Consider the following 18,118-nt stretch of genomic DNA (forward strand, 5'->3'; position numbering starts at 1 on the left):
TTGACAGACTAAGACAAACCGATACATTAGGTGGCAAGAGCCCTGCTCTCAAGCTTACAATGTTAGTTCAATTTGTATGTATATACGTGAGTATATCTAGGATCTGCCTATATATTTTAATACCTGCCTGTATACATTAGTATAGCAGAAAAGCTCTACTTTTTGAAATAATACTCTTATGTGCGCAATTTAGCAGATAATGCACTCTTTTCGTAAAAGACCCTACCGCATTTAGTGATGCGACATTCTGTCACCTTGTCTGAAGACCCCTGAACTGCATCCGCCATGCCCCCTGTAGAGGGTTTGATTCTCTTCGGAGTAATGTTCTTCAATGTTGCCATCAGCACCTAGTACTGACATGTCGTCACTGGACTATGAGCCAAATCAGGACTATGAGTGCCCAGTTGTGACGTCACTTTCTGGCACACTGCGTGAGAGACATGTAAGAACGTAATCTAAAACTAGAGACATTCATTCACAAAGTATCGAGACCTCCTTGCTGGGTATACTTGCGTTTGTTACGGTGGTGATAATCGCACTGTATATGTTATGCTGGATTTGCCGTTATAAAGGGTTTCTGAGGTTATGAAATACAAATAAGGACTAGATTCCCGTTATTACCGTCTCCTAAGTGTGTTTCAAGTCGCGTTTATATTGCTAGACTTGTCTCATGGTCCAAAAGCTACTTGCCTTCTCCTGTAAGCACACAAGTAGGATCATGAGTACGGTATATGTCATGTTACCGAATAGGGCATGAGATAATGTTTGTAGAGCGCTGCTTCACGCTACCCAAGGGAAAAATTATTAAAGTGTGTAAATTAAAAATGTTGTAACTAAGCAGTTATAAAAACGAATTTGAAATCATGAGGCCTTCAACATCTCTTTCAAAAATTGCAGAACAAAGAGGCACAATTTGTCACCACTAAAGATTTTTATCAGATTTTCTTTTCTTCCCGGTCTTGTTTGAGATGATGGTGAATTGGTGACAGCCTTGAACATTCTACATCTGTTTAGAGGATTATTATTATGGTTATAAATGATGAATTAAAAATAATCCATGTTTTCTAATATTTTAGACTTTAAGTGCATCACATGGCGCATTGCGATCATCCTGGGCTCTAACAGGAGGGGGATACAGCTATAGCACGCAGTCTAACGACTCAAGCAGGTCTATAAGCCGATACCCTGTACCTTATAAAAAGGATCTGCCGTACGACATTGTGGAGCTCATGGAAGAAGTAGAAAGAAAGGTAAGTGAATACAACGCTCTTCCCATTGCTACTGATATGGCATGAATTTTTTTTTTTGCCATTGCCACTTTTTTTGCATTTGATTTCCATTTTTAATTGCAGGTAGTCTTAGTAAGCGTGACATATATTAGGACTATTGTTGGGATGTGCTTGAACATTTCCCACTGTAGGCATCTAAGCGTAACATATTTCAAAAATCAGTATGCACCTTGGTGGTCTAATCCCCAGGCTACTGAGTTTCTCCAAGTAATCAAACATATTTGGACCTAGTGATACCTTCTTAGCTGGCCAATATAGTAATTGGGTAGATTGCTGGGGAATAAACTTGTGGCTTATACCACGCACGGTTTATGATTGTTACACAACTGGTGCCCCCCCCCCATCTAAAAACAGGACAATTACACTATTTCAATAGATGTTTTTATTTTTTAAACACACAATAAAAGGACCGGCTTTGGTTGACTACAACTTTCATCAACTTCAACCAGAATTATGATGAGGGTGATAGGAATTGTAGCCCCCAAATCTGGTTGACCAGGGGTTATAGAATGATACCACATTTGTGGGCCAAAAAAATAATTTTTAGTTAGATTATTTAATTTAACCCCTTCTTCTTATATGTGCTTACCCTGCATTATATCGTGTACTGTTTCTTACATTGGCTGCATTTGCAGTCAACCTATATGTACAATCTCTTGGATAAATTGTGTGGGAGCCTTTAAGAATATAATTTTTCTTGAAAAAATGCTGTTTTGGGTCTTTTTTGTACTTTACCACTATGGGGGCTATTCACTAAAGGCAAAGTTTACAGGATAGTTGTGTTTCAGCTTGTTGACTTCACTATGAAGGTCCAGCCCCAGAGAATATCCGATGCAGGAAGAGCATGGCTGGGTCTGTATAATGTACAGTTAAATCACCCATTGAAAACCTGCTACTGCTGGCCCTTCATAATAGTGAAGTAAGGGGGTTGAGCCAATAACTCTCCTGACAACTCTCCCTTTATTAAATAAATCCCTTTATCTTGTTATGGGATGTACATACGTGGGAGCTTGTGGAGCTCTTCCTCATATGGGAGAGTGTCTTCAATGAAGGAGAAGGCCCTTTATTGTGAGGTGACTGGGCAGGAGTAGACTGGACATGAGTGTGGTCAAACACTGCTCTTCTGCCCCGACAAATAAGAAACTGGCCTGGGTTTCTGTAGAGTTCCCAGGTATGATGATACACAGTACCCTAAACCAGATAACTTAATAGCTTAACTGAAACAAAACTATATAGGTTTTCCTAGTTAAGGTTGAAGACTGGTACCTTCTGGCTCAGGGGTAAGTAAAGCCAGGGCAGCCCCAGTCCCTTGTTAACCAAGTATTAACCGATTAGTCACTTGAGATTAAGGAAAAAAAGCAAAACAATAACCCATTTTATTCCTTGCAGGGTGGATTTTTGCCCAACGTTTTTCGAGCCTTGGCACACCGACCACAAGAGTTCAGAGCCTTTTTTGCTTATTATGATACCCTGATGAATAAAGAAACAGGTAAACATGTTTTCCAACTCAATTAATTTATGGACTTCAAAACTACAGTGATTTTAGGTGAAGGTGCTGACTGTGTTTGTGTTTTTTTTCTCTTCTCAATCCACTCCCTCTTGGGTGTAAATCTTCAGCTTGATACCTCAAATCACATCGGATGATGTCCCCCAACCCCTTAAACGGACAGCCGCACACTGGAGTGTCCCTTTAAAGATTATCTTGCATTGTTTTCAGACATTTTGTTATGTTTATGTTTCACTTTTTACACACAAAGCAATCATTTTGTTAGACATAGAACACTATATTTATTATAGCTAACATTTAAAAGCTGGGCAAAAATTGATAAAAGCAACCACTTTTTACCCACCGTATTTGGACGATTATAAGATGACCCCCCCCCCATTTTGAATATTAATTTTGAAGAAAAAGCCTGAATATAAGACTACTCCATAGGAAAAAGTTTTACTAGTAAATATTAATTCACATGTAAACTATCTAATAAAAACTATGATGCATTTCTTGTTTTTATTTCCTTTTTATTTGACAACCTGCCCCCCAATCTGCCCTCTGGCTTGCTACTCTGCCCCCCCAAACTTATCAATGCATCCCCAGCCGTGTCCCCTGTGCTTCAGACTCCCTGGTGTCTAGCGGGGGCAGCCGGTGAATATCTGCCCGATGCGCGTATGTGTCTTATTATCTATTGGATGAGCTAACAGGGCAAACAACCCTCCTCACGTTATACACCATTTTTAACCCCTTAATGACAAAGCCCGTAGTACGGGCTCAAAATGCATTGTTTTCAATGGGTTTTGGGACCGCCCATTGTCCTTAAGGGGTTAATACTCTTATGTTGGTGGTAGTGAAAGGGTATAAGTGATGTCATCATCATTTATTTTTACTTTTTAAGAGAAACGTTAAAAGCTGCAAGTGTGACTTGCAACGGGATTATCATCAGATACCCCAACAGTCTGTACCGGGTCCATCTTGCGTTGTGATGTTGGGTGTACCAATAGTTACTGCAGTATTTCTCATTGATGAACCGCTCTTGTGGATCAGTGTCTGTGCTAATTCAATCGTCAGCCATTTGAAGAGAAACTGCCATTGTGGAGGGTCTAACACTGATAAATGATATCATCTAAATAACAATGTGTTTTATTTTGCAGCAAATCTATCAAAAGCAGACAAAGAGCTTGTTATTGTAGCAACCAGTGCCAGCAACCGGTGCCCTTATTGTGTGACTGCTCACGGTGCTCTGCATAGAGTATACTCCAAGAATACAACCCTGGCAGACCAGGTAAATATACAGAAACACTAGCATGATTTCAAACCTTAACGACTTTTTTTGGGAAGCATTTGGGAAGCATTTTTGGTAATTTTTTGGTGTATATATATGTATATATGTGTGTGTGTTTTGCCTCATATGTCTAGGGAAAATACTGGCATTTTTATTTGGCAATATTTTTTGTACTTACCATATTTGCTTGATTATAAGACGACCCCCCCCAACTTTGAAAATTTATTTAGAAAAAAGAAAAAACGGAATATAACCCTATGGGAAAAAAGTTTTACTTTTAAATATTTATTCACATGTAAACTATTTTTTCATATTTAATTAAAACTATGATTGAGAAAAATGCATTTTCTTGTTTTTTATTTCCTTATATTTTCCAACTTGCCCCCCAGTTATGCATATCTGACCTACAACTTACCACTCTGCCCCCCCTGATATGCCTTGTGCCCCCCTGATATGCCTTATTCTATCCTATTTGCCAATCTGCCCCCTGAAATGCATTATACCCCCCCTATATGCCCCCTGACTTAACGATGCATTCCCAGACTTGTCTCCCGTGCTTCAGACTCCCTTGTGTTAAGTGGGGGCGATGAGCGCAGACAACCTCCACTGCTACCCGAGACTTCTATGACTGAGCAACGGAAGGTCACGTCACACCAGTGCTCCGTCATAAAAGTCCCGGCGGACATGTCCGGTAGCAGCGGAGGTTGTCCGTGTGCATCACGCAGACGTTTACAGGTCCCCTGAAGCGCTGCGGGGCATCCTCCTCTCTGGCAGCCGGTGATACAATACAACCATGGCTGCACAATACAACCATGGCTGCTGCTGGCCGGTACTTCCGCTGGGGCTTCTGTGGTGGAACACCGGCAGCAGCGGAGGTTGTCTGCACGCATTGTGCCAACGTGCACCGGCTGCCAGACAGGAGGATCCAGGTCCTCTGCAGCACTGCGGGAGATCTGGATCTTAGTCTTGTAGTCAGACGTCTTTTTGAATATAAGACGAGGGGCATAGTCTTATAATCGAGCAAATACGGTATCTTGTATGGTTTTTAGCCAGGCTCATTATGAAATACATCAATAACAATGTATGTACCCAGGAATGTGCTACCAAACAGTATAAAGTGCTCTATACTAAAATATAGTCAGCTTTTTCCAATATAATATATATATTTTTTATTACCTCTTTCATATAATCTATATTTTCTGTATTTTGTGCAGCATTTCCAAAGATCCACCATTTGGGTTTTTTTCTCCTTTAGTGTGTTCTGTCAGGATAAACATGCACTTACTTGCTGGTGATACTATACTTTGAAACTGGTTGAGCCATGAAGTTTTAACAGAAAAGTATTCTTTATGCTTTGTCTGTACTTCCAGGTTATTATTAACTGTGATCTTGCAGAACTCAGTGACCGAGAACGTGCTATGATACAGTTTGCTTTAGCAGTTGCCAAGCCAGAAAACATCACCGAAGAGCACTTTGCCAAATTGGAAAAGCATGGTTTTGACCGTGAAGATGCTTGGGACATCGCTATGATTACAGCCTTTTTTGCTATGGCTAATCGGGTGGCACACTTGACAGACCTGCGACCCAATGAGGAATTTTATACACTTGGAAGATTTCCCAAGGTGAAAAATAGTGAACCACATACTAAGTAGAACTAGTCAAAAACCATAGTATGTCAACAGATTAAACCATCGTTGGTCTACTAAATGGCACGCACTGGCTCAATCGTTGACTCTGGCTGTGAATGCAAAAATAAATAACAAAAAACCCGTTAGTAACACTGGCGTTATCACCTCCTATGTATCTACATTTATATGCAATATTTCTAAGTAAATGTTATCACCTTACTGAAACCTAACCATTTTGTAAATCTAAAACTATACAAAATTGCTATAACAAAACTAATAACATTTACGTACATTTTATTCATAGAGTGCCATCAAATTCTGTGGATCTAATTCTCAAGGGCATTGTTGACTTATAATCTTCTCCTCTTTACCAGGGGTAGGTAAATTGGGATTCCAATCTGTTTTGGGGTTTTGATTCTGTAAACCCCCGTTTCCGGTTTGCATCCTTTGGTTTAGGTAACGAGAACAGTGATGCACTCTCGCGTTTTGGATAAACTATACCGTATTAAGTTTGTACCTATAAAAACTAGAGACTAGTGTTGCCGGCTAGTGTCCTCAGGCCCCAATAATGCAGGGTCCAGCTTCTCCATGTTGCTCTACCACTAGACATAGGTAGATCTCTTGGTAATCTACACAGAGAAGGTAATTAGCCAGGTCTGTTAGTATGACTGAGGGACTGATGAAACTGCCTGTTCTTAGGTGAAAAACTCAACTAAATGCTTTAAGAACCATAGATAGGAACAACTCATGTAGAGGATATCCGATGCTGGACCTATAGCTGCAGTAGATGATATAATCTTTGATTTCGCCATACAAGACTCCTGTGTCGGGTTGTATCTCACTACATGATAGAACACCACTATGTGATATGTCTCAAATTAACTTTAAGCTACAATTGGGGTGGTGTTTTTAAAACTATTTACATGAAAAATGACATCATGTATTTTCCTTAGTTGCTCATACTGTTAACATCTATGCAGATACAATCCTTGCGCTGCTTAATAAAAATGTTCTTTGCGTTACAACTGGTCAAAGACTTTATATAGCGTAACAGTGCATGCTTAGAACGTTAATATATTTAAAATTCTTAAACGCGGTCAGGTCTACAGCTTTGAAATGGAGAGGAGAAACATACTCTTTTTACTGTGTCCACGAATTCAGCTCTGGAACTACGGAATTAAGTTTAAACAAAGGGAAAATGTAATCGAGGTTTTATTAATAATTTATTTGACGCATTTTATGTAACATTTGTGTGAATGTATTATTAATTGCTTTCTGGACACATTAAAAGCCAGCATATTTAATGTTTTCTGCAAGTGTCCCTCCTCCCTGGTTATTAATTAGGTTCTACGGCATATTGACACGGGTTTTAGTACACAGGGTGGAGATTCATGAAGCTGTTGCATGCGTGAAAAAAGTGAAACAACTGCTTTTCTTATTTTCATTTCTTAGAAGAGAGAGGGAACTCTCTTCCCTCCGATCTCCCCTGCACTGATCACACTGTGGTCAGCAAGGATGTCTGTCTCCATTGCTCATCGCAAAGTGTATGGCCAGCCAGCAGGAAGAGCAGAGATCCCAGCTCTTGCACTTCTTCTCTCCTCTGAAGTCCATCTGACAGGGGAATGTCTGAACGTGCGGTCGGGCGTTTATATTATAATGGTCTACAGACGTCTGCTGACAGAGGAGAGTCGAGGTTATCATTAGACAGCCTGATCTCCCAATGCAGGAGCAGGTTCATGTCCCTACCGCTGCAACAAAATAAAAGGCTGGATGTGCCAGTAAGTATATCCTGACCTTTTAATGGATGTATCGGTGGGTCCAAAGGCAAACGGATTTATAAAAAGAGCGTAACCGATGTTTAAGAATACTTTATCAGCTGTAGTAGTGGTATTGTGCTTTAACCCCTTCAATACCAAACAGATGTACCAGTACGTCCTAAAAAAGCTCATAAGGACGTACGTCTTTTTGACTACCCGCCACCAGAAACCGGCATTGGTGGCTCCCAACTGACCGATCACTTGTAACAGTGCAGGATGATACATAAGGAATGTCTAATCGCTCATTACCTTCCAACGGGCTTCAGGGCAAAGGTCCTCCGGGGGGGGGGCTGTGGGGTGTTCACTGGAGGATGGGATATACCTAGCAGGGTCTATTCAGACCTAGCTGGGATTCCTGCCCCCCCCCCCCCCCCCTTGCTGGCTGCTCGCAGTTTATGGAGGCTAACATAAATTGGGTCATTAACCCCTTCAATCCCCTATAGACGTACCGGGACGTCCAAAAAACGCCCACAAAGAAACCCCTATGGACGTCCCGGTACGTCCAGCCCTTCGTGCAGCGTCAGGGACACATCCCTGCCGCTGCACGGGAGACCAGGCTGTCGTTTGACAGCCTGGACTCCCCACTGACAGCAGAAGCCGGCTTTGCCGGCTTTCTGCTGTCCGATCGCCTGTAACAGCTTCCGGCATGAAAGCCGGTAAGCTGTTACCGGTAAACTGCCTGATCGCACGATCGCGCAGTTGCAAACGCGCGATCGGGCATTCCCTTCCGGGTTACGTCACTGCTGACGTAACCCGGAAGGTCATCGGAGGACAGGATATCCCCTGCGGGGATATCCTGCCCTCCGATGAGGCACAGAGACGCTGCGATCTCTATGCAGGTCTGTGAGGACCTGCATAGAGATCACAGTGTGATCGGTGCAGGGGGATCGCGGGGAGGGGAGTGAGAAACCATCTCTCTCACTCCCCCTCCCGTCCTGTAACAGAAAAGCTGAAAAAAAAAAAACGGTTAGTCATTTAAAAATAATATTAAAAAAATCATTAAAATAATAATATAAATAATACTAAAAAAATTTATAATATGAGCTGTGATGTCACTGTGACATCACTGGTATGTTCAGGAGGTCCCTAGGAGGACCTCTAACCATTACTGTGTAAAAAAAAAAATGTAAAAAATACAAAAAATGTAAAAAAAATGTAAATAAATTTTTTTTAAAAAAAAATATATAAAAAAAGATAATAAAAAAAATTCTTAAAAAAAACTTACATCCCGTTGCCCTAGCATAACATCTAGCCAGTATAACCCTCCTGCCCCCGTTCACAACCCCCAAACCCGTTAAGCCATAGGCATAAAAATTATACAAAATTGTACACCTAATAGTATGCTCCCTGGTGCTGGGAAAGTCTGGAAAATCTATATAAATTAGGTATTTCTGAAATCAGGACACCTGAATTGATAAACTTGGAGGGGATTTTCCATCACTTTACCTAATTTTGTGAGGATTCAGAGGGAAAATGTAAAAAAAAATTAGTTTATTTTTCTAATCTTCGCTAGTTTTTACTAAATTTCTCATTCTAAATTTTCAGCTAATCATCCAACTATGGTATCAAACGAAAGCTCTATCTCTCCTTGAAAAAACAATATATAGTTTACATGGGTACATTATTCACAGGAAAAGAGAATCATCGCTAAACCGACATACCCCAAAAATGGCAAAATTGCTCTGGGCTTTGAGGTACCAAAAACCCCTGGGATTGAAGGGGTTAATACCTTGAGATTTTATTTACGCTTTTTTAATTGATAAACACATTTTCTGCTCTTTCTATACACACTAATGTAATCCGCTTATATGATAGTCAACAGAGAGAGGGTCATCAGGGGAGGAAAGTGGAACAGAGAGGGTTCAGTCCCGACTCCCGAAGAGGTACTGCGCCGCCTAGAGCAGAAAGAGGAAAGTACATTTGTTATGAAAACTTCTTCTATAGTCGCGTGTATTTCTTTTATTTCTATGATCTCCAACTTGCAAAACTTTTGATTTCTTTTAACCAATCGAACCTTAGTGGTGCTGTCACTCAGGAGTCCAACTCGTTTACACAGAACCGTAGTTCGTTGGTGACACTTTTAATGATGACGTAAAGTAACCGGAAGCCTGGCTGCAGACATTTTTCATTTGGGCATGCCCCCCTGCCTCAAAAAATGCTATGCGCTGACATAAAGGTAGAGACGCACGTACCGAAACGGGAGCTATGTCATGTTTAAATCAGCTCAGCGGGAGAGATCCACAGTCGATTAAATACAACATTCAACAGGCGTACTTAAGGCGCTCGAAAGATGGCGTGCTGGCAGCTTGCAGATGACGTAAAAATACCTCGCCCTCAATGCCCATTCGCCTGTTTCTGTGCGCGCGAATCCTCTTGTGTCTGGGTCTTTGACGCGGTCGCGCGCCCCAGACAGCTCGTCTTGGCCGCTGCTTCGTTCCATTGCTTAGGACAGGAAGCTGATTGGCTGGTTCCGCTGAGCCTGCGCGGACGTTCACTAAAGCGGAGAGGTAAAGGTGAGCGTGCAAGCGGAGGCGGCCGCATGACGGATCCCGACAGAGAAACCAACAAAACGGTGAAAGTAAGCGGAGGAAGCATGTGGGGTCGGGGCCAGGGTTGCGGTCATGCTTCTGTGCCCTGCGCCTCCACTCAGGTCCCGAGGCGCTAACGGCTGATAAAAGGTGAACGTGTAGCCCCTCCCCGACTGTAATCTGTGGTCGGTAAAGCGGGATTGTCTGCGCATTTGGTCGGTGCATACCCGCTTTCTCCTCAGTGCCCTGTGTGCCATAGAAGGCGCCATGAGCCTCCCACAGTTGGAGGTAGATGACGAGAGGCAAGACAGACAACCGGACAATGGTACAGGAATGCCTAACGATGAGATCGCTGAAGACTTAGCAGAGCAAGGAGGAAATGGGCGGGAAGAGCTGCGAAGCCCCGCCCCTGCGCAGCATGGAACCTGTTCAGGGAAGGAGGCACAGGCTGGCCCTGGCGCAGGTTCCACAGGAAGTCTTTTCAGGCGGTTGAAAAGCAGGTGTCTGACAAGAGGGCCATGTGTGGACCCTGCACGGGACAATTATAGGACAATGACAAGCCTGTATAACTCAATTCAGCCAGCTGACTCTGTGAACCTGAGCACAAGGACCCACGGTGCTGTGTTTAACCTGGAATACTCACCAGACGGGTAAGAATATTCTGTCCAGTGTTTACAGGGCGTATACAGTGATTTATACTAGCGTCTATTGTTATAAGGGTATTTATATTTAGTTATATTGTGGGGGGAAAACAAGACGTAATACGATGCAGTTATATGGACAATAGTCTCCAGCTAATACAACGGTGGACAGGCTTTCACCGCTAAACATGAAGTGGTTATCCAGTTCCACAAATTGCATCGTAACTCATAAGACTCCTGCACATTAAATAATACTGGTCTTGGCACATGGAAAGTGATGGCAAACGATTAATATGCCGAAAGGGTCACATCTTATCTAGACCTTGCATAGTATTAATGAAGCCAGTGGTAGTTACTGTAATATCTGCGTCAAAAGATGTGCTGAAAACAACAACAAAAAATAACTGTACCACGAGGCGATGTATTTTTTGGGCAGAGTTACTGACAAAACCCAACCAAAAAAGCTCAATGGCATTGATGGAGGTTGGGAGGAGGTTGTGCTCCGCTTGCTAACTTCATTGAGAGTCTAGTGTGGAGTCTAGTGCTGGATCTGCCCGATCACCATGAATAGTCCTAAGCAGTAGATGTAATGTGGACTTCCATAGCTTCTCACAGAATAATCCTCCATTAACTGTACATGGTGTCCGCTTTGGTGCTGCCTAGAAGAGGCAGTGGGATTTCACGAGCCTGGTTAGCACTACGTCGTAGCACTGTATTATATTTCTCAATGCCATATTTTCATCATTAGTCTTGCTCCAGCCGTTCTTCCATATCCTTTCCTGCATTTCCGTAAATTCAGGCTCATGAGATCTAGCCGGCACCAGAAGTGTATTGCAGCAAGTTGTTAACAGCCGCTGTAACGTAGGGTGCATCGGACGCCATAGTGTCTATGGCAGTGAGGAAGCCATCTCTTGATGTTGAGTGCTGTATTGTAAGTGGTGCCGAATCTGCATTTATAATGGTGAGGATCTAAATCCTCTTCTCTCAAATTAAATGCTCTGCCAAAAAATTCCACGTAACATGTAGAGATGGCGATGCTTTTGTCACCTCATATGACATTTAAAGGTAAGGGAGGTACTTGCTAGTCAGCAAGTCAGTTTCTCTCTGCCTGAGAGTTGGAGGAATCTGCTACAGTGGTGAATGTGTTCTTTACATCTATATGATTCCTAGAGCTTCTCCTTAGTGCATCGAGTCTAAGAGCACAAGCAGAGCCTTGTGAGGTCTTGGAATTTAGCATTAACTAGTGACCATGTGATGAGTTGGACTATACCAAAAGATGAACTCATTGGCACCTGAAAGTATAACTGGGATATAAAGCGGCAATGAATAAATTGGACCTGTCATCTATAAAAGTGCGATTGTGCTATCGATGTCATTAGCAGGGCCTACTTACCTGAACAATGCTGTTTAGGTGATGCCCATGTTTGTAAACGCACCCACACAGCATTCTGTGACATAGGAGATTATCGTCTGCAACCATATACTTCGTACCTTTATGGGACCCTTAGACTGATCAATTAGAAATTGGATGGTGTGTTAAGAGTCAACAAACCATGCACCCCATCATATTAGTGCACCCAGTGGCATAACAAAAAATGCCAGGGTGAGACTTACGATTGGGGGGCCCAGTGAGGAACAGCAGCTCGGTTATTATTGAACCCTACTGATATGAATTGGAAGAACAGTGAGTATTTTGTTCTATGTTTATGTTTTGCAGAATGCAGTGTGTTTTAGAAGTATTTGTTACTTCTAAATTCTGATTTGTCTTTTTAGGTCTGTTCTTACTGTTGCGTGTGAGCAAACTGAAGTTCTTCTGTTTGACCCCTTGTCTTCAAAGCATATCAAAACACTTTCAGAAGCCCATGAAGACTGTGTAAACAACATCAGGTATGTCCGCTTAGTATGATTTTTCTGCTAGAACATAATGTGGTCCTAGCAGAATATTTTTGTCATTGCAAATGTTTTTACTGTGTGGAAGGGGCACTGGACTTGAGGATGTATCTTTTAAATTGAAGGTGTACACGAGAAAATATCTAAACTATGCCTTTTGTGGTAGGTCCAGTTTGTGCTTAAAGGAAAACTATAATATTCCAGGATTCTTCTTAATCCTAATTCTTATGCATACGTGCAATGTGTTTTTTGAGCATGTGTTCCAAATATATATATATATATATATATATATATATATATAAACTTGTATTGTTTTGCTTTATTATGTTTTTCTCAGATACAACAGGTCCCTTTTAATGCCTATCCTGGGTGGCAGTGGGTAGTTATGGACTGAGGTTGGCAAAATAAGTTGTAAGCCTGTGTCTTGCCATGTCCGGTTTACTCCAGTCATGATAATCGTCATGTAAAAATCAGTCTTTGCTTGCTTCCAGGCATGATTACAGCCAGTCCTGTTTCATTAAAACATTAATTAAGTAGAACCTGTATTGCAAAGTGGAGTGGTCTAAAGGGTCTCAAAAAGCAGCACATGATGACACAATCTAAATAAATTCAAGAACAGATGAGAAAGTCACTGACATCTATTGGTTGGGAAAGGCCTACAAAATGTCCAAGGCCCTGGGACTCCAGTGAACCACATTAAGAGCCGTTATCTAATAGTAGAGAAAACTTGGAACAGTGGTGAACCTTCTCAGGAGTGGCCGGCCTACCAAAAGCGCGAATTGACGACTCATCCAGGAAGTCACAAAGAACCTAGACTAGCATGTATAGAACTGCAGGCCTTATTCGCCTCAGTTAAGGTCAATGTTCGTGATTACACAGTGAGAATCCGTAGGAGAGTTGCCACTCCAATACCACTGCTGACCAAAAAGACACAAAGGCTTGTCTTACACTTGCCAAAAAAACATCTTGGGATAATAGTCTGTGGACTGATGAGTCAAAAGCGGAACTTCTTGTGCGACATTATTCCACAATAAGACCATCTGTACCAACAGTCAAACACGGTGGATATAGTGTGATGGTCTGGGGCTGCTGTCCTGCTTCAGGACCTGGACAAGTTAACATAACTGACAGAACCATGAATTCCGCACCTCTGAATGGCTCAAAAGAAACAAATTGGAGGTTTTGGAGTGGCCTAGTCAAACTCCTGACTCGAATCTGACTGAAAAGCTGTGGCAGGACCTTAAAAAGGCACCTCCAACATGGCTGAATTAAAACCATTCTGCCAAGAAGGGTGGCCAAAATTCCTACGCAGTGATGTAACCGTTATTGGAAATGTTTGATTGCATTTGCTGCCGCCACGAGTGGAACAACCAGTTATTAGGTTTAGGAGACAAATTATATTTTTCACATGGGTGATATAGGTTTGTGTTGAACTTTTTAAATTACAATTTTATTTATTGAAGGTAAAGTCTGTCTTATACAAAAGTTAGTTTGATCTGGAATATTTAAGTGTGACAAATAAGCAAAAATTGGGGAAGGGGACAATCTTTTTTTCACAGCGCTGTATCTTCTATACATTTCTTAGTGCCGCACAGTGCAAATGCACAGTATATACAGAATCTATAAAAGACCTGGCTGTTCCTTCATTTTGGAAACGGTGGGACAGCAGCGCACCCCTTATCACTGCTTGTGTTTATGTTGCGATAGTAACATCTTTATGTATTTTTCATAGGTTTCTTGATAACAGAATGTTTGCCACGTGCTCGGATGACACTACAATAGCACTTTGGGATTTAAGAAAGTTAAATGCCAAGGTGTGTACTCTGCATGGTCATACTAGCTGGGTGAAGAACATAGAATATGACACAAACACAAGACTCTTGGTAACCTCTGGATTTGATGGAAATGTAATCATCTGGGACACAAATCGGTAAGCTATTACAGTAATACCAAAGCTGTGTATAGTATTAATGTTGTGTCTGATAATCTAAAGTTTTTACTATCCAATCGCTACTGTGCATTTATTCTTTATTAAGTGCTAGCATATTTCTCAGCTCTGTATTTTATTTTTCAGATGCACTGAAGACGGATGCCCTCACAAGAAGTTCTTTCACACGCGTTTCCTCATGCGAATGAGGTTAACTCCTGACTGTTCAAAAATGCTGATATCTACTTCCTCTGGCTATCTGTTAATTTTGCATGATTTAGATCTGACAAAGTCCTTAGAGGTTGGGAGTTACCCCATCCTAAGAGCAAGAAGAACAGCATCCACTTCCGGTAAACATAAAATAAAGCTCTTTAAATGCCCTGTATTATTGTTCAGCAAATGTCTCTTGCACGTATGGAAACATACATAAGATGCTCATTGATCCATATGTCTGAAATAGCTTCCAAAACTGCTTCCCTTTTACAGTATATTACTGCTAGCAGAAGTATGTCGCTTAAATGATGTGTAGTAACTAAATTGAAAGTACATTTTGAGGTCTATATTACGTTCTATGAACATCTACTAAATGTTGTATTCCTTTTTAAAGCTAGCTGGTCAACTGCATTTTAACATACTATATTTGCTTGAATTAAAGACAAGGTTTTTTTCAGTGCAAATGCTCTGAAAAATATCCCTAGTCTTATATTCAAGGTCATCTTATAATCAGACCTCAAATAGAGGTCTGACCACAAGACTAAGATCCAGATCCTCTGCAGCGCTGCAGGGGACCTAGATCCTCCTCTCCGGCAGCCGGTAAATGTCTGCATGATGCGCACACACAACCTCTGCTGCTGCTGCCAGGGCTTCTATGATTGAGCACTGGCATGACCTTCTGGTCAGACACCAGGCATTGTGGAGCAGGGGGGGTGCAAGTCTGGGGATGCATTGGCATATCTGGGGCAGGTTGGCAAATAAAAGGAAATAAAAACAAGAAATGCATTTTTCTCATTATAGTTTTTATTCAATGTGGAAAAATAGTTTACATGTGAATTTTATGTTCTAGGAGCAGTGGAGTTGAACAGTATTAAAATAATTTTCTGTTTAATGAAGGTTTGCATTTTATAGTTGATCTAAAACGTGGGTAGTTGGTAAAATCAAAATAGTTACATCAGTAATTTCTCAATACTTTTCTTTTAATTTGTACTCTTAAAAACCATTTAGTTGAATAATGCTTTAATTTAATAATACCGGGTATGTCTTCTGCAGATATAACCACTTCGCCTACTTCAGACTCCAGACCGCCGGGCTCCCCCTCCCATCACAGCGACCTGGGCCCTCTATTTGAGAAGCAGAGCTCCCGTTCTTCGCAGAGAGAAGGTACGGGATCTGTATTTGTGATGTCACCTTAGGTTTTTTGTTTTTTTCACTCATTTACTATTTTATTTTTATATGGATTTTAGAATATATTAAAAATCCAATAGTAAACTGTAGCTTATTTTATTAGTATAATTTTTGTCCAATTTTTTTTTTTTTTTTTTTTCCCTTTGGCCAGTCACCTGAGTTCTGAACACTTCTGAAACTCCAATCATTTTCCGTTTGCTTATAGAATTTTGACGATGCAACAATTATTGGGGGAGGGGAATCATATACCTACTGTATTGCCATTAACGTGATCCTGTGTGTACCACATTAAAACAGTGATATAATAAAATATATGATGTATGTTAACATATAAACCTTTACTTCTCAATAAAATATTGCCCCAAGCTAAGTTTTAGCTAGGTGTTTGTTTCTAATTCGAAAAGATGGCTATTGGTACAAAACAAAAAATGTGAACCTCCAAAATACCGTGATGCACAAACAGGTTTAGTGATGTGAGCAAGCAGAGCATTCTTTCGTGTAAATCATTTAAAATGACATTTGATTTACTGACATTTACAGCGCGGTAAATGTAAAATGCCATTAGAATGGCTTTAAATGACAGGTCTTGTCACTGTAAGTGCGTAATTGTTCCCATTTTGAAGAATGATACTGTCATTTCATTTAAAAATACAAAAAAGTATTTTAATTCAGCTCAGTTGTCTCTTATTTGTCTTTTTCAATGTGAAAATGGCCTCTCTAAAACACACACAGATGTCGGCCAGATTTGTGTGCCAAACCTCCAGAGCAATGCACTTTTATCTCATTGTAATTGTGTGAAGGAATAGCAGGCCAAAAAGCATTAAGTAATGTATGTTTGTTCTGAACATAATCTTACATTTTTCCCATTTTTTTCTCCCAGGTGCTTCCCCTCGAAACAGTCTTGAGGTTTTAACTCCAGAAGTGCCAGGCGAAAGAGACAGAGGAAACTGCATCACCTCATTACAGCTTCATCCAAAAGGATGGGCCACGCTGCTTCGTTGTTCCAGCAATTCAGATGATCAGGAGGTAGGAGATCCGTTTATGCCGTGAAATATTGGGCTTAAATGACATTCCTATCGTGCAAATATGATTCTATGCAGTCTTTACTAATGCTTGGAGGAGATGCATCAAGCCATTCAGAACCCTATTGTGACAGGTCAGCTTTATACCCAGCACCTCGACTAGTTGCATGGAGCAAATGTTTTGTACTTCCTTCTCTTTTTTTTTTTTTTTTTATTTATATAGATTTAAAAAAAAAACAAAACAATTTGGCACGTAAGATGCATGTCTTTAAATATGGCGGCGTCCTTTTGCTGGAAAGATGGTTTAGGACGCAATCAATGATTGCTTCCTTTTCTCAGTCTGTGTTGCTGAAATGCCTTTATGGCTGGTATCACTGTGCTCAGAGGATGTTACTGAGAAGACTTGTGCATTCCATAAAAAGCCACTAAAGCAATGCAGAGTTGCAGACCCCTCCCGAAGCAGACGAGAACAAAGCAAACAGCTCCATGCTTTGGTCCAAAATTTTCAAGGCCCTCCGGACAAATATTAGAATCTGGTTTGGAAAGTTAAAATAACATGTTTGCACCTTGTATCTCCCTGCAGTGGACCTGTGTATATGAATTCCAGGAAGGGGCTCCAGTACGCCCCGTATCGCCTCGCTGCTCGTTGCGACTGACTCACTTCATTGAAGAAGCCAATGTGGGACGAGGCTACATTAAAGAATTGTGTTTCAGCCCGGACGGCCGTATGATTGCATCGCCGCACGGTTACGGGATCCGCTTATTGGGATTTGACGCCCAGTGTAATGAACTTGTAGACTGTTTACCGAAAGAAGCTGGGACTCTACAGGAAATTCGCTCCTTGTATTCTCACAAAGATGTTGTCCTAACAACAAAGTTTTCTCCCACACACTGTCAGATAGCTTCGGGGTGCCTTAGTGGGAGGGTTTCCTTGTATCAGCCGAAGTTTTAGGTACAAATTAATGTTCTCTTCAGGGTCGGGACCGGAATATTGTTCATCGGCCTTATCTTGATTTCAAACTTTTTATTGAGAATTGACCTACACAGAACAGCAGAAGCGCATGGCCTATATTGTGACAGAGCGGGTCCTGTGCACCCTGTTGCCGCTTCACCATTTAGATAGCTATAGTCTTGATGTACGCTAGCCGTCCTTCACATTTATGCTGTAAGAACATTATTTTATTGGATATTGTCATGT

General features: G+C 41.3%; 2 protein-coding genes across 2 annotated transcripts; both read left to right on the top strand.

The window, feature by feature from the left end:
• The first annotated feature begins 358 nt into the window (after window positions 1–358).
• Window positions 359–5,718, top strand: LOC149276134 (uncharacterized). Its single transcript, XM_089503871.1, has 5 exons — window positions 359–442; window positions 1,077–1,250; window positions 2,679–2,778; window positions 3,936–4,066; window positions 5,437–5,718. Exons 1-5 carry the CDS (start codon window positions 359–361, stop codon window positions 5,716–5,718), a joined length of 771 nt encoding a protein of 256 aa, XP_089359997.1.
• A 4,588-nt stretch (window positions 5,719–10,306) lies between these two features.
• On the top strand, window positions 10,307–17,872 carry LOC149276135 (DDB1- and CUL4-associated factor 10). Its single transcript, XM_089503872.1, has 7 exons — window positions 10,307–10,689; window positions 12,454–12,567; window positions 14,303–14,500; window positions 14,645–14,847; window positions 15,764–15,874; window positions 16,779–16,924; window positions 17,504–17,872. The coding sequence occupies exons 1-7, from the start codon at window positions 10,307–10,309 to the stop codon at window positions 17,870–17,872; spliced, it is 1,524 nt and encodes a 507-aa protein (XP_089359998.1).
• The last annotated feature ends 246 nt before the right edge of the window (window positions 17,873–18,118 follow it).

This window comes from Sceloporus occidentalis, unplaced genomic scaffold, assembly GCF_023333645.1.
Source record: "Sceloporus occidentalis isolate IW3139 unplaced genomic scaffold, rSceOcc1.0.p SCAF_246, whole genome shotgun sequence".
In the NCBI taxonomy this organism is placed as follows: domain Eukaryota; kingdom Metazoa; phylum Chordata; class Lepidosauria; order Squamata; family Phrynosomatidae; genus Sceloporus; species Sceloporus occidentalis.

What these genes read in the sequence shown, in the direction of transcription:
- LOC149276134 (XM_089503871.1), top strand. Translation starts at nt 359, where the DNA reads ATGTCGTCACTGGACTATGAGCCAAATCAGGACTATGAGTGCCCAGTT. An exon ending in GCACACTGCGTGAGAGACAT is followed by an intron (nt 443 to 1,076) that starts GTAAGAACGTAA and finishes CTAATATTTTAG; the next exon opens with ACTTTAAGTGCATCACATGG. An exon ending in TGGAAGAAGTAGAAAGAAAG is followed by an intron (nt 1,251 to 2,678) that starts GTAAGTGAATAC and finishes TATTCCTTGCAG; the next exon opens with GGTGGATTTTTGCCCAACGT.
- LOC149276135 (XM_089503872.1), top strand. Translation starts at nt 10,307, where the DNA reads ATGAGCCTCCCACAGTTGGAGGTAGATGACGAGAGGCAAGACAGACAA. An exon ending in CTGGAATACTCACCAGACGG is followed by an intron (nt 10,690 to 12,453) that starts GTAAGAATATTC and finishes TTGTCTTTTTAG; the next exon opens with GTCTGTTCTTACTGTTGCGT. An exon ending in AAGAACAGCATCCACTTCCG is followed by an intron (nt 14,848 to 15,763) that starts GTAAACATAAAA and finishes TGTCTTCTGCAG; the next exon opens with ATATAACCACTTCGCCTACT.